This window comes from Paramisgurnus dabryanus, chromosome 23 (assembly GCF_030506205.2).
Source record: "Paramisgurnus dabryanus chromosome 23, PD_genome_1.1, whole genome shotgun sequence".
NCBI lineage: Eukaryota > Metazoa > Chordata > Actinopteri > Cypriniformes > Cobitidae > Paramisgurnus > Paramisgurnus dabryanus.
The window spans coordinates 29,480,658-29,492,958 of record NC_133359.1 but is presented as its reverse complement, the minus strand read 5'-3'; the positions used below and the strand labels follow the sequence as shown (position 1 = coordinate 29,492,958).

The 12,301-nt window shown below is 40.5% G+C and overlaps 1 protein-coding gene across 4 annotated transcripts in view; it reads right to left on the bottom strand.

The window, feature by feature from the left end:
• LOC135780875 (ethanolamine kinase 1) overlaps positions 1-5,687 on the bottom strand; it is a 155,330-nt gene extending 149,643 nt beyond the window's left edge. For 3 of the 4 annotated variants that reach the window (XM_065291166.2, XM_065291167.2, XM_065291168.2), the window contains exon 1: positions 5,460-5,686. In XM_065291166.2, the coding sequence (XP_065147238.1) occupies positions 5,460-5,600 (141 nt within the window). In that variant the 5' untranslated portion in view covers positions 5,601-5,686. Of the gene's footprint in view, positions 1-5,459 lie in introns of all 4 variants that reach the window. The other variant, XM_073813240.1, reaches the window with a different exon arrangement.
• Between the last annotated feature and the right edge of the window lie 6,614 nt (positions 5,688-12,301).

The window sequence follows — 12,301 nt, the reverse complement described above, 5'->3', positions numbered from 1 at the left end:
TGTTGGATTTTTTCGCCTTTGCTCGTCACATAGATTGGCGTCGCAGGGGGTGTGTTTCTTTCACGCCGGAGCTGCCTGAGGCGAAATCTTCAATCTCGTCGTCAAAGACTGCTGAGTCGGTGAGCGCGTCTTCCTCGCGCTGTTCGCGCAGTCGACGAAGAAAGAGGATATCCACACACGAGCAGTCTGTTGACAGCCGTGATATTGATCTCTCTTTCCCCATCTGTTCAGCGAAGACGTCCGAGTCTCTCCACAAGAGGGCAACCACCACACCCGGGCCATGTCACAAGATGGTCGCCTCTCCAGTTCTTTCAGTTTGCGCTCAAACGCAGCGGTTGATCTCTAGTCTAGCTGATGCTCCATTAATGTCAGTACGGGCGTCTACAGCCCTTTTTGATCATTTTTTAGCCATTTCTGAAGCCATCACATCGGTTAAGCCTGGACTAGGCTCTAGACTGGCTATAAGAAGAACCCCTTTCACCACCGAACCAGTAAGATCTTCACCTGTTGTCAAGATGGCCGCCGGTGAGCCTTCACTTGTTCCCAGTATGGCTGTGATGGCTGCACCAGTGGTTGAGATGGCCACCGTTATTCCGGCACCCACTCTTCAGAGAGCTATAGTTTCTCCTGCACCTGTTTTCAGATCTACACCAGTTCTCGGGATGGCAGCCGCCATTCCTGCACCAGTGCTCCAGACAGCTGTACCCTTTCCTGCACCCATTCTCCAGCGGGCCTTTGCTAGGACTATACCTCTCAGAAGAGCTGTTGTCAAGCCTCCGCCTGTTCTCAAAGAGGCAACAGAGGTATGTTCTTTGAACTCTGCTCTGTCTACATTTGCCGTAGCTCTGGGGTGTGTGTGGTCTGTCTTCTGTTCCTCTGTGTCCTGCGATGTCTCCCAAGCCCCCGAGACTGAATCATTGGAGGAGACTGATGTGCTGCCTGTCACGGTTGGAGGGTCTGGACCTGTGTCATTTGAACTTTCTCCCACGACTAGAGGGTCTGAATCTGAGTCTCCTACCCGTTTCATCACTGAGTCTATTGTCACCATTAAGCCACCCGAGTCACTAAGGTCACGTGAGTCTGAGACATTTCCTATTTATGATGAGAGGGCTAAGATTGAGGATATTAAGGTTACTGCCTCGACAAGGTCTGCTGAGCTGACTTTCTCTGAGTTTCCTGTTTCTACCATAAAGCCTGTCACCAAGCCTCCAGAGCTTCCTGTCAAGGATAAGATGGTTATTTTGGTACTCTCTGCGTCATGTAGGTCAGCTTACACTTGTTCACCTAGGTTTTCAGCCCTAGCCAAGATGGCCTTTGACTCACATAGACTTTTTGCACCTATCTACCGGGCCTCATTTGATTCTGAACTATTTGCCCCACCTAAGATGACTATTTTTGAACTTTGTGCTCTGTCTAATGTCCTGCCCTGTGCTCTGTTTAATCTCCTGCCCTGTGCGCTGCCCAGTGATCTGCCCTGTGCGCTGCCCAGTGATCTGCCCTGTGCGCTGCCCAGTGATCTGCCCTGTGCGCTGCCCAGTGATCTGCCCTGTGCGCTGCCCAGTGATCTGCCCTGTGCGCTGCCCAGTGATCTGCCCTGTGAACTGTTGCAAATGACTTTCAAAGAGCTCACTACCATGTTTTTGTTCGAATAATCTGAACTGTTAAGTGTCTCTTTGCCTGCATTGTGTCCTGTTTTTCTGGCTTTGCCAGCCTCTCTCCTCCCTGTCTTTTTGTACAGGTCCAGAGTGTCACGGGCGCCACCTTGGGTTCCAGTCCCACCAGATTTGCTGTGGTTCACTGCGCCGCCCTGGCGTCCTGCCCGGCCTGCGCCGCCCTGGCGTCCTGCCCTGCCTGCGCCGCCCTGGCGTCCTGCCCTGCCTGCGCCGCCCTGGCGTCCTGCCCTGCCTGCGCCGCCCTGGCGTCCTGCCATGCCTGCGCCGCCCTGGCGTCCTGCCATGCCTGCGCCGCCCTGGCGTCCTGCCCTGCCTGCGCCGCCTTGGACTCTGTCGCTGCCCGCGGCGCCGCCTTGGACTCTGTCGCTGCCCGCGGCGCCGCCTTGGACTCTGTCGCTGCCCGCGGCGCCGCCTTGGACTCTGTCGCTGCCCGCGGCGCCGCCTTGGACTCTGTCGCTGCCCGCGGCGCCGCCTTGGACTCTGTCGCTGCCCGCGGCGCCGCCTTGGATTTTGGTTATTGGACTTTTGTTGGCCCCCCATCCCTCCCCCGTTCCGCCTCTGCTCCACCTCCCACCTGATTTGTTACCTGTTTCGTGTAAACGTCTAGTATCCGTTTCCGTAGGGGGGGGGGGGTACTGTTGGGATTCTGTTTGTGTGTTTTTGAGATTTATTATTTCCTTGTCATGTGTTCTTTTATTTTACTTATTGCTACCTTTGTTTCTTGTTTATTGTATTGGGTACTGTTTTTGATTGGGTTTTTGTCTTTTATTATGGTTTTGATTTGCATTATATCTTGTGTTGTTTCTTATCCTGTCTTTGTATTTGATTTATATTGTCCTTGTGATTTTAGTTTTCTAGTGTTTATGTTGTATTTGCCTGTCTTGCCTGTTTCTCCTCGTGTTGATGATTGTCTCTGCCTAGTCCTTTGTTACCCTGGTTACTCATTGTCTTCATGCCCCTCCCCTTGTTTGTTGTTATAGTGTTTCATTGTTCTGGTAATTTCATTGGTCAATATTGTGTATATATTCACTTCCTGTTCACTCCTTTGTCACGGTCCATTATCTTAATGTTACGATGTGTTGCTCTGAGTTTTTTCGTGTTTGCTTTGCTTACCTGTTATAATAAATTTGTTTAACTGCACTTGGATCCATCCTCTTCTCATTCGTCTGCTCATCGTGACAAACATAATATTAATTAAACTTCACAATTTTTAATGTCCATGCGGACGAACATATTTTACTGTCGTTTTTAAATTAGGATCACACGTCGATTAACAGTGGTAAAATATTCTCACAGTAACATACCTAGTATATTTTTAAATAGATCTTTTTTTACTAAATAGTACTATTACTGTCTTTTTTTACTTATAATTCATAAATTGAGCAAAAATAATAATGGGTTTAGTTCTGATATTGTATAGCCTACTTTTATAATTACATTTTTAGAATATATTAGGATAAGGTTTGTACTCTAAAAATTCTTTATTTGTTACAAACAAGAGATAAAGAATTTACAAATGTTCTCATCTCACCATATCCACAGGTACAGAGTCATTATATACAATAAATTTGTGGGGTAGCATAAAAATAAGATGCATTCGTTTAAAGTAAAGCATTTATTTACTTAGCTACAGATGAAGCAGCTCTTTACGTCTCATAATCGGTCATCATTTATGTCCAAGAGACTCAATAATAATAATCTTTTACATTTTAATCCTTTAATTTTTCATATTAAAAAGCGTTTTTGTGCTGCTTCGCATTCATGTATGTGATAAGCAAACCCGCGTTGTCATCCCGTTAATACTGTATGCGCATAATATCAACGCGCTCTTTACTCTAGCAAAAGACACTTGCGTCGCACATTGCACCGGTTGTATAATAGAGTCCAAAGTCTCTCATGAGCTAGGGGACGAATGCCCAGGGAGTTCAGAATTTCTGTGTGGGCATGCATTAGCCAAAGATGTGTTAGTCTATTCTGGGTCATTGTGCTGCGTACCCATGTCTTCAAAAGACGCAAGGTGGAGAAAGTGCGCTCGGATGAGGCCACGGAGATGGCACAGACAGTAATGCAATTAAAATCCAAAATACACGTAATAACCTACGTGTGTCAAAAATAATCTCCTAAGATATTCATAAGTAATATATAAATTGCGCAAAATATTTTTACTTAAAAAAATCTCCCTCTCGCCAACAGGGGGTACTGCACCTGCAGCACCCCCACTTCCCAAGGCCATGTTTTGATTAAAGAACTTACTTCCTTCTTGAAAATATTAAAAACTTGTAAATACATTGATTTAGGTTTTATTGCTATATTTTCATAAAATGTATGTTGTATAAAATTAGTGTAGATGTAATCTGTATATTCATCAAAATACAAATGTAGTGTAACTGAAATATTGTAACTATCATAAAATATCTTTATTTCATAAAAAATAAAGTAGGCTATAGATAGTCTCACATTAGTTTTAAATTCCTGCAGTATTTTTAAATTGTGAGTATGATTTCACAAAAATAGGTTCATGTAAGCTATCATGGCATGTTCCCAAAATTGCCACTAGGGTGCTGTAAAATGCCAATTGGTATTCTATTTAGAATGTATTATTATGAACATCAGCTTTAGGTCACATTACCATACTGTCCCCCCACTTTTAAAATGGCTGCTACGCCCCTGAATACGGGACAGTTTGGCAACCCTAGCTATATCTGACATCAGATAAGGAACTCCCAATGCACAAAAAAATATTATTTTAATTCCAATTATTGTTTAATTTAACACATTAAACTTGCATGTTCATTTCAGAAAAAGCAGACAGAATATGCATTCCAAGTATAAATTCAGGATGTAAATATGACACGTAATAAAGTAAAGAAAATACAGATTGAAGCTATAGCTTACATCTGTGTAACCCTTTGCAATTCTTGGCGCGATCGAGTCTAAGAATCACAGCATGGAGAAGCAAGCTGTAAAGCTCTTAATTGACTCATTATAAAGTAAATGCAGTATATATTTATAAAGTCACACTCCGTAAATCATCCTAGTTAGAATTAACTGCTAGCCTATGGTGTGTTTGCTGCAGACATAACGTGTAATTAGTCTTTATTGTTGTACAGTGTGACAACTGAGATCCCACAGTGTAACATCATGCCATAACTGTACTATTATTTTATTGACTTTTTTGTGTTCAAAAGACTAAAGAAACTCATACAGGTTTAGTACAACATGATGATATGATGAAAGAAATGTCATTTTTGTGTGAACTATCCGTCTGGTCTGGTTTGACCTCAGTTTGGGTTGCCTTGACTACAAAACTGGTAGAGTAACTTATTAAAATACTGTAAATATTAAATGCTGTGACTATTACAATATATCTCTACAGTAAGCAGTTTACTTTAAGTGTCATTGTTAACTGTTATGCTTATGAATATGCAAGTGACTGTTTTATCTTAGAAGCTAAAATATTTAGACTATTTCCAAAACTGAAAATACATGTGACCACTGTATTCATTAATGAATCAATTATTGTGAAGGACATTTCTGTTCAGCTTTACTGTGACTAGTTTAGTCATTGTTGGTTACTGTACCTGATGTTTACATTTATTCAATGAGTTTTTATCCAGAGTTTATTACAGATTAGGAAGCATTCAAGATTGTGCCTTAAGAGCCAAGAATAAGCAATAACACAAACAAGATAAACATATATTATAATTATAAGTGTTCTTTTTACAATTCTTACTTTAAGTAGGTAAAATATTGGTAAAAATATCATCCATTTAATTGCCAACTTGCCTTGATCTGAATATCTTCTGGTTTCCACTGTGGTCTTAGTTTTTTAAGAAGTTCTGTTATCCCAGGCCGAGGTGACAGCTTATCAACACAGACATCTAAATGTAATATTGCATCACTTGCATTGCTTTTGACGATTTCCATTGTTATTGTATTTGCATAGAAGCACCGCTGAGATCTAAAGCAGTAAAATTGAGAATGATGACAGTGTCAGGTGGGGTTTTTTCTCTAGGTTTAGACTTATAGGACCCCAGACCCCCCTCCCCCCAAATGTCCTCAGTGACTCAGCAAGGCAGTGGGTTTATCAAAGTGCAATGTTCTGTTGGGCATCTTCATTGCTTACTTATTAACCCTAGTTTTAAATAAAATGGTAAATCCAAAGAAAAATGTCTCCATGTTTGATGTGAAACAGATAAGAAGAGTCAGGTCAGTCAAACTGGTTACTGTTACCAAGTAACTCTATTTTTACTGTGACTATATTAAAAATATTATTGTTGTATGTATTGCATCACAAATAATCATTTAACCACTACAAACTGTAACCAATAGAAGTGACCTGTGTAATTTATTTATTTTTTCTGAGAACTGTTTGATGTTTATAATTGTTAGAAATGCATGCAGGCGCGCACGCACACACACACACACACACACACACACACACACACACACACACACACACACATATTGCACAAACTCTAAATATTCACAAATGAAAATAGACATTTGGATTGGTGTTATTTAGTCTGCTGGACATTATTGTGAAAAAGGTTGTAAGTTATCCATAGATATTAACACATTTATTTACGTCAAACTTTTATATTGAAACTCTTGACGGGAGGGACAAACTGCAGTAAAATGCCACAAAAATTGTAAAATAAAAAAGATTTTTTTAAATGTTACTTCTAGACATTCAATACCCTTACCCTCTAGCTACGCCAAGTAAATGATATAACTCAACTGGAAAAATTATTGCCAAATATCAATTACACAATGGCTCCCTTTGTTAAGGCAACATATCATTCAAGAACAACATACATAAAAAACACAAAACCAGTTATAAAAATGTAATACAACATTCAGCCCTCTGTTTTTAGCATTACATATTGAATAAATCTAGTTGGTGACCTGATCTCCCAAATTAAATCTCATGATAAACACAAACTGCATCTACAATAGAAGAATAAAACATAAGAATTGTTTTAAGTACAGTATGTTTCGTCATTTATAGAATGTGTACTGCATGCAATTGTGTTATAACTATATGATAACTATATGATGTGCTATTTTCCTGTATTTTTACTTATAATTCTGCATACTGTTACCATTATTAAAGTTATTTATATAATAATATAATAAATATAAATGCAGGTGGAGGTAGTAGTGGTTATATTATTGATATTGATAATGTATATGTGTATATGTATTTGTCATATAAGTGTCATGGCACCTGGGTGATCGGCAGTGTATGTGTGTCTGTTTGTTTACCTTTGGTGTTGGTTCCTCATGTGTGCACTCGCTCCTCCCTCTCGTTTCTCTGATTGTTTCCCAGACGTGTCCTATTACTTTTGGTCTTTTTATAGCCTTCCGTTTTGTCCTTTGTCACGCGCTCATTGTTTCCGGTTGGTTACTGTCTCGCTCCCTGTCCAGGTAGAGCCTGCCCGCTGTCATTTGTCTCACCCTCTCTGCTCTCGCCCCAGGTTCAATCGCCGACATCCGGACTCTTGCCTCTGTCCAGGATTCTCGATCCTGTGTGTTTGGTCAGTGGATTACCGTCAGTGTGTCTTTTCCTGAGTTCCAGTGTAGTTGGTTGCTTCGTCTTCAAGCGTATACCAGCTGTCTCTTGTGTGTCGTCATCGGATGTGGGTGGATCTCCTCGTCACTGTTTTCGGCGGTGCAGCGTGAGACTTTCTCCCGTGGATTGTGGACTCGTGTGGGATCTATTATTACCCTGTGTATCTGATGTCTGTTGGGTGCTTCGTCTTCAAGCGTATACCTTCAGACTCAGTGTGTTTTCTAATAAACTTTTCTATATCTCGCATTTGAGACTCCGACTCCTGACCCCGACTCCTGAACTTTCTTGACAATGACTGTATGAGGTGTCTTTCGTTGAAGAGCTAAGTAGTGAACACCAGGATTACAGCCCAAGATTACAACTTCAAAAAGGACTTAATTGATACAAACATAAGAACATATCGAATATATACATACAAAACTAATAATGAACAGTCATCCATTGGGATCATATCCAGATAGGGTTGCCAACCGTTCCGTATAATACGGAATCGTCCCATATTTGACACATAAAATTCTTGTTCTGTATTGAACTGATACGGAATGCACTTTGTTCCGTATTTTTTTGAAAATCAATTCAGTGCAAATACATGACAGATATATAGCTTCTAATATGTCAGACGATGAACACCGCTCAATTTGCATAAGAAAACCCTGACGGTGCAGTAATTTCTCCCCCTGTTTGTCTATGATCAGTGTAGCCTTTTAACATCTTGCAGCATCATCGGGGAATGCCCTTTTAATTGGTCGTTTCAGTCATTGTGATGTCACGTATCATAGCAACGATGACGACAAGTGACAACAGCGGGAAATGTAAAAATGATTGCATCCGAGCAGCCAGCGAAAAAGAAACGAGCACAAAAATATAGAATTGAATGGGAAAATGACAACCCGTGGCTGGAATGCGTGAGGGACAATGAATACAAGGCCAATTGTACCATATTCCGTCGCGTTTATTCTGTTTGTCACTGCGGAGTGTGTGATATTAAGCAGCATGCATCAGGAGATAATCACAAGAGAGGAGCGAGAGGCTGCGGGCACAGGAGGGAGCAATGTCAAGGTTCCTTGTCCATCAGACGTTTCCAGAGGCTCGTAATTATGTGGATTTTTAAAACTTAAATATAGTTGATAAGAAAGTGATTATTTTAAAAGAGATAGTACAGGTTTAGCCTAACATTCCACATATATCCCCCCATTGTTCCCCCTCTGTTCCTGTGTTCCGCTCCCTCCCGTCTCATAATGTGTCAATCATTTCTGATGAATCTTAATAAATAATTGTGGATTTAGATAGCTCAAGGTTAAAAACAGGGTGGGGTCTTTGAAGAGGTTTCAGACGTATTATAAACTTAACAAATACATGGTTCATTATTGGCAAAATGATCATGATAGCCTTTATATTTTACATCTATGTGGTTTAGTCTTGTATACTGATTAGACATCCCAGGTAAAAAAGTAGTATACTTTAGAAATATGATTGAAGTACATGAAGTATTAAACAAGTATGCTTCTACTTGTTGTGCTTTATTTAAAGAGTATTTAATATGTACTTTTTAAAAGTATACTTTTAGTGTATGCACAAAATTTACTTAAACACAACTATAATTTGCGTTGCAATGCCTTTTTAAGTGTATTTCCATTAGAATGGCAATGCAATGCAATTGTACTGTAAGTGTGCGCTTAATTGCTCAAGAATCTTGATTTTCAGTGGTGTGTTTTAGTTCACTTGAAGTTTAAAAAAAGTTGTTCCATTTTAGTATACCATTTACACTTGAAGTGTAGTCAAATAGATGTTAAGTGAAGTTAATACATAATTGAATACACTTAACTATACTTGGATTTGATGAAAATAGTACAAATTGTAGAAAATATACTTTATTTTTCACTTGGGATACTTCGCTATTCTATAAATATTTAGGCCTAAGAAGTTGTATGAAATATATTTATCTAAATGTATCAATTAGTTTCCACTATTTTTACAAGAAGGGGTTATTTTTTTTTCAAAATTCTCTTCCGTGGGGGCATGTCATCGGACCCAGGCAAATCACCAGGTAAAGTGATTACAAAGCTGTATCTAATGATATAGGAAATGGGATGAGGTAGATCAGTAGTGTGATTGAGGTGTGTGCCAATGGGTCGGTTGGTTGCGCTCGCTGGAGAGAATGAAGTGGCTGCAAGCTTGGGGTATGTGGTTTCCTGCATTAAGTCTACCACTCCAGTTACAGTTTTTTACGATTGCTTAAGCACAATTTTGAAAACAGTGTCCAGTTTGTCAAAACACTACACACAATTAACACAACCCTACACCAAAGTAGCACAACATTTCAGATAATTTGCAAAATGGAACACTTATGTAAAAACTGTACATATACATTCTCTCCATATACCCAAATCAGTCAACATGGATAATCATAAAACAAACATGTCCCAGTTGTCATGCTACAGTAGTAGTGTGCATAACACTGTTAGCTTAGCAAACAACAGACAAACATAAAATACTGTATCCAGTACAGGTTACAATTACAATAAATAACAACAACAACCATAAAAAAGAATCAGAAAAAACTGTCAATATTATAAAGAAAATACTACAGTTATCCCTGCTGGAAAAAAACAACATACCAGCAAGAATAGCATATGATGTGTTTTGGTGCTGGTATGCTGGTGACCACCAGCTAAACCAGCACCAAACCAGCATGGTATTGATGCTGGTTGTTAGGATTTGACCGGGGGAATAGGGGGCAAAAGTGACACAGAAGCCGCTTGGATTCAGGTGAAGGGTGATTTATTAATGACACACGGTGTAAAAATAGAAAAATAATCAAAAAGAAAATAAACTGTACAAAATATACACTATATATAAAGTATTTATATGCTAGTTCAGCTAAATCAACTGATCTGAACTGCATCAACAAGAAATCCGCAATAAACTTTGTATAAAGCAAAACACAAACTCCTACAACAACCCACACTGACTGACTGTGTGGGAGCCATTTTATATTCTTAGCTCCACCCCTGGACCAAACCATTTTGAAATTGGTGGGGGTTTCTCCTCTAACTTTAAAAACATGCATGGGCAACAAAATATTCATTAATGAAAATAAATAAGTACAAACACAACATTCCACACACACATCAAACAACCATTAAGACTTTAAACAGAAAAACAGAACACTTTTATACAGGCATGAACTGGTGACCCATATGATGTCACAACCAAAATGGCTGCCCAGCATGGTAAGTGTATAAAAGTCCCAGGTTGTATATTGCACAGGTTTGGTTCTGGAAAATGGAAACTGGTGAGTGTTTGTAATCTTTGTATGCGTGTTTATTGCCCAATAAATGATAGTAGATAAAGAATATGCGTGTGGTTATTTTAATGTTTTATGGCAGATGAAATGTAGTTTTGTTTGGGAAGTAACAAACAGTGATGAACAACATAAAACATTAAACACAGATGCACAATACACTACACCACTACACAGATCCGTGTATACATTAAATGCCGGCATTCGAATCGTGCTTGGTGTTAATGGTGGCTGTGTAATAACAACAGCTGTGTATAAGGCTAGTCAAAGTGTCTCAACCTGTCGGAGCCGATGGTGTAGTGGACAGTGCTCCGACACATGGTGCAGACACACTTCTGGCGACCCGAGTTCGAATCCCGGCTCGAGGTCCTTTGCCAATCCCATACCCCTCTCTCCACCCTATACTTTCCTGTCGTCTCCCTAATCACTGTCTATCTAATAAAGGCAAAAATGGCCCAAAAATATAACTTAAAAAAAAGCGTCTCAACCTCATACTACACTGTGACATTTCCTCCCCCTTCTGGTGACACCCCCTGTGGTGTTCTAGACAAAAAATCAGCAGTACAATTTTCAGGGCCCGACCTATAGGACACTTTAAATTGAAAGGGTTGTACTGCTAGAAACCAGCGTGTAATACGGGCGTTTGTGTCTTTCATTTGGTTTAGCCACATCAAGGCTCTATGATCAGTCTCTAGGTTGAATTCTCTACCAATGAGGTAGTACCTAAATGAGTCCAAGGCCCACTTAACTGCCAGACACTCCTTCTCCACGGTTGAATACCGTGTTTCACGGGGAAGAAGCTTCCTGCTAATATAAGCAATTGGTTGAAGCTGTCCTTGTTCCCCTTGCAAAAGTACAGCTCCCAGACCGCATTCTGACGCATCAGTCTGGACTGTAAAGAGTTTATCAAAGTCTGGACTCAACAAAAAAGTGTCACTGCACAAAGCATCTTTTAAGTCTATAAAAGCACTTTCACACTCAGTTGTCCAGATGACAGTGTTGGGCTTATCTTTTCTAGTAAGTTCAGTAAGTGCTAAAGCCCTTTTCGAAAAATTTGGGATAAATCTTCTGTACCACCCTACTAAGCCAAGGAAAGCTTGTACCTGCTTCTTGGTCGTAGGACGCACTGCTTGCTTGATGGCATCGACTTTCCCCAACTGCGGGCGTATGACTCCATGTCCCAGCACATGACCAAGGTAACACACTTCCTCCTTGGCAATAGCACACTTGTCCGGACGAATGGTGAGTCCTGCAGACTTTATCCTGGACAGTATTTCCTGCAGATGTTGCAAATGGTCCTGCCAGGATGTACTAAAGATGATAACATCATCCAGATATGCTGCAGCAAAGGCCTCCGTAACCCGGAGGATCTGATCGATCATCCTCTGGAAGGTGGCAGGTGCCCCATGAAGTCCAAAAGGCAGAACACGGAAATGATAGTGGCCAAATGGAGTTTTAAAAGCTGTCAGTTCTTTGCTGACTGGACTTAGTGGAACTTGCCAGTAACCTTTGCATAGGTCTAGTGTTGTGAGGAACTTTGCATGACCAAGTTTCTCAAGTAGTTCGTCAACTCTGGGCATAGGGTAAGGATCAAACTTGCTGACTGAATTAAGTTTTCTGAAGTCAAGGCAGAATCTGAGGGACCCATCCTTCTTTGGTACAAGCACAATGGGGTTGCTCCACTCACTAGATGATGACTCTATAACTCCCAGTTCCTGCATTAACTCCAACTCTTTCTTCATGACTTGT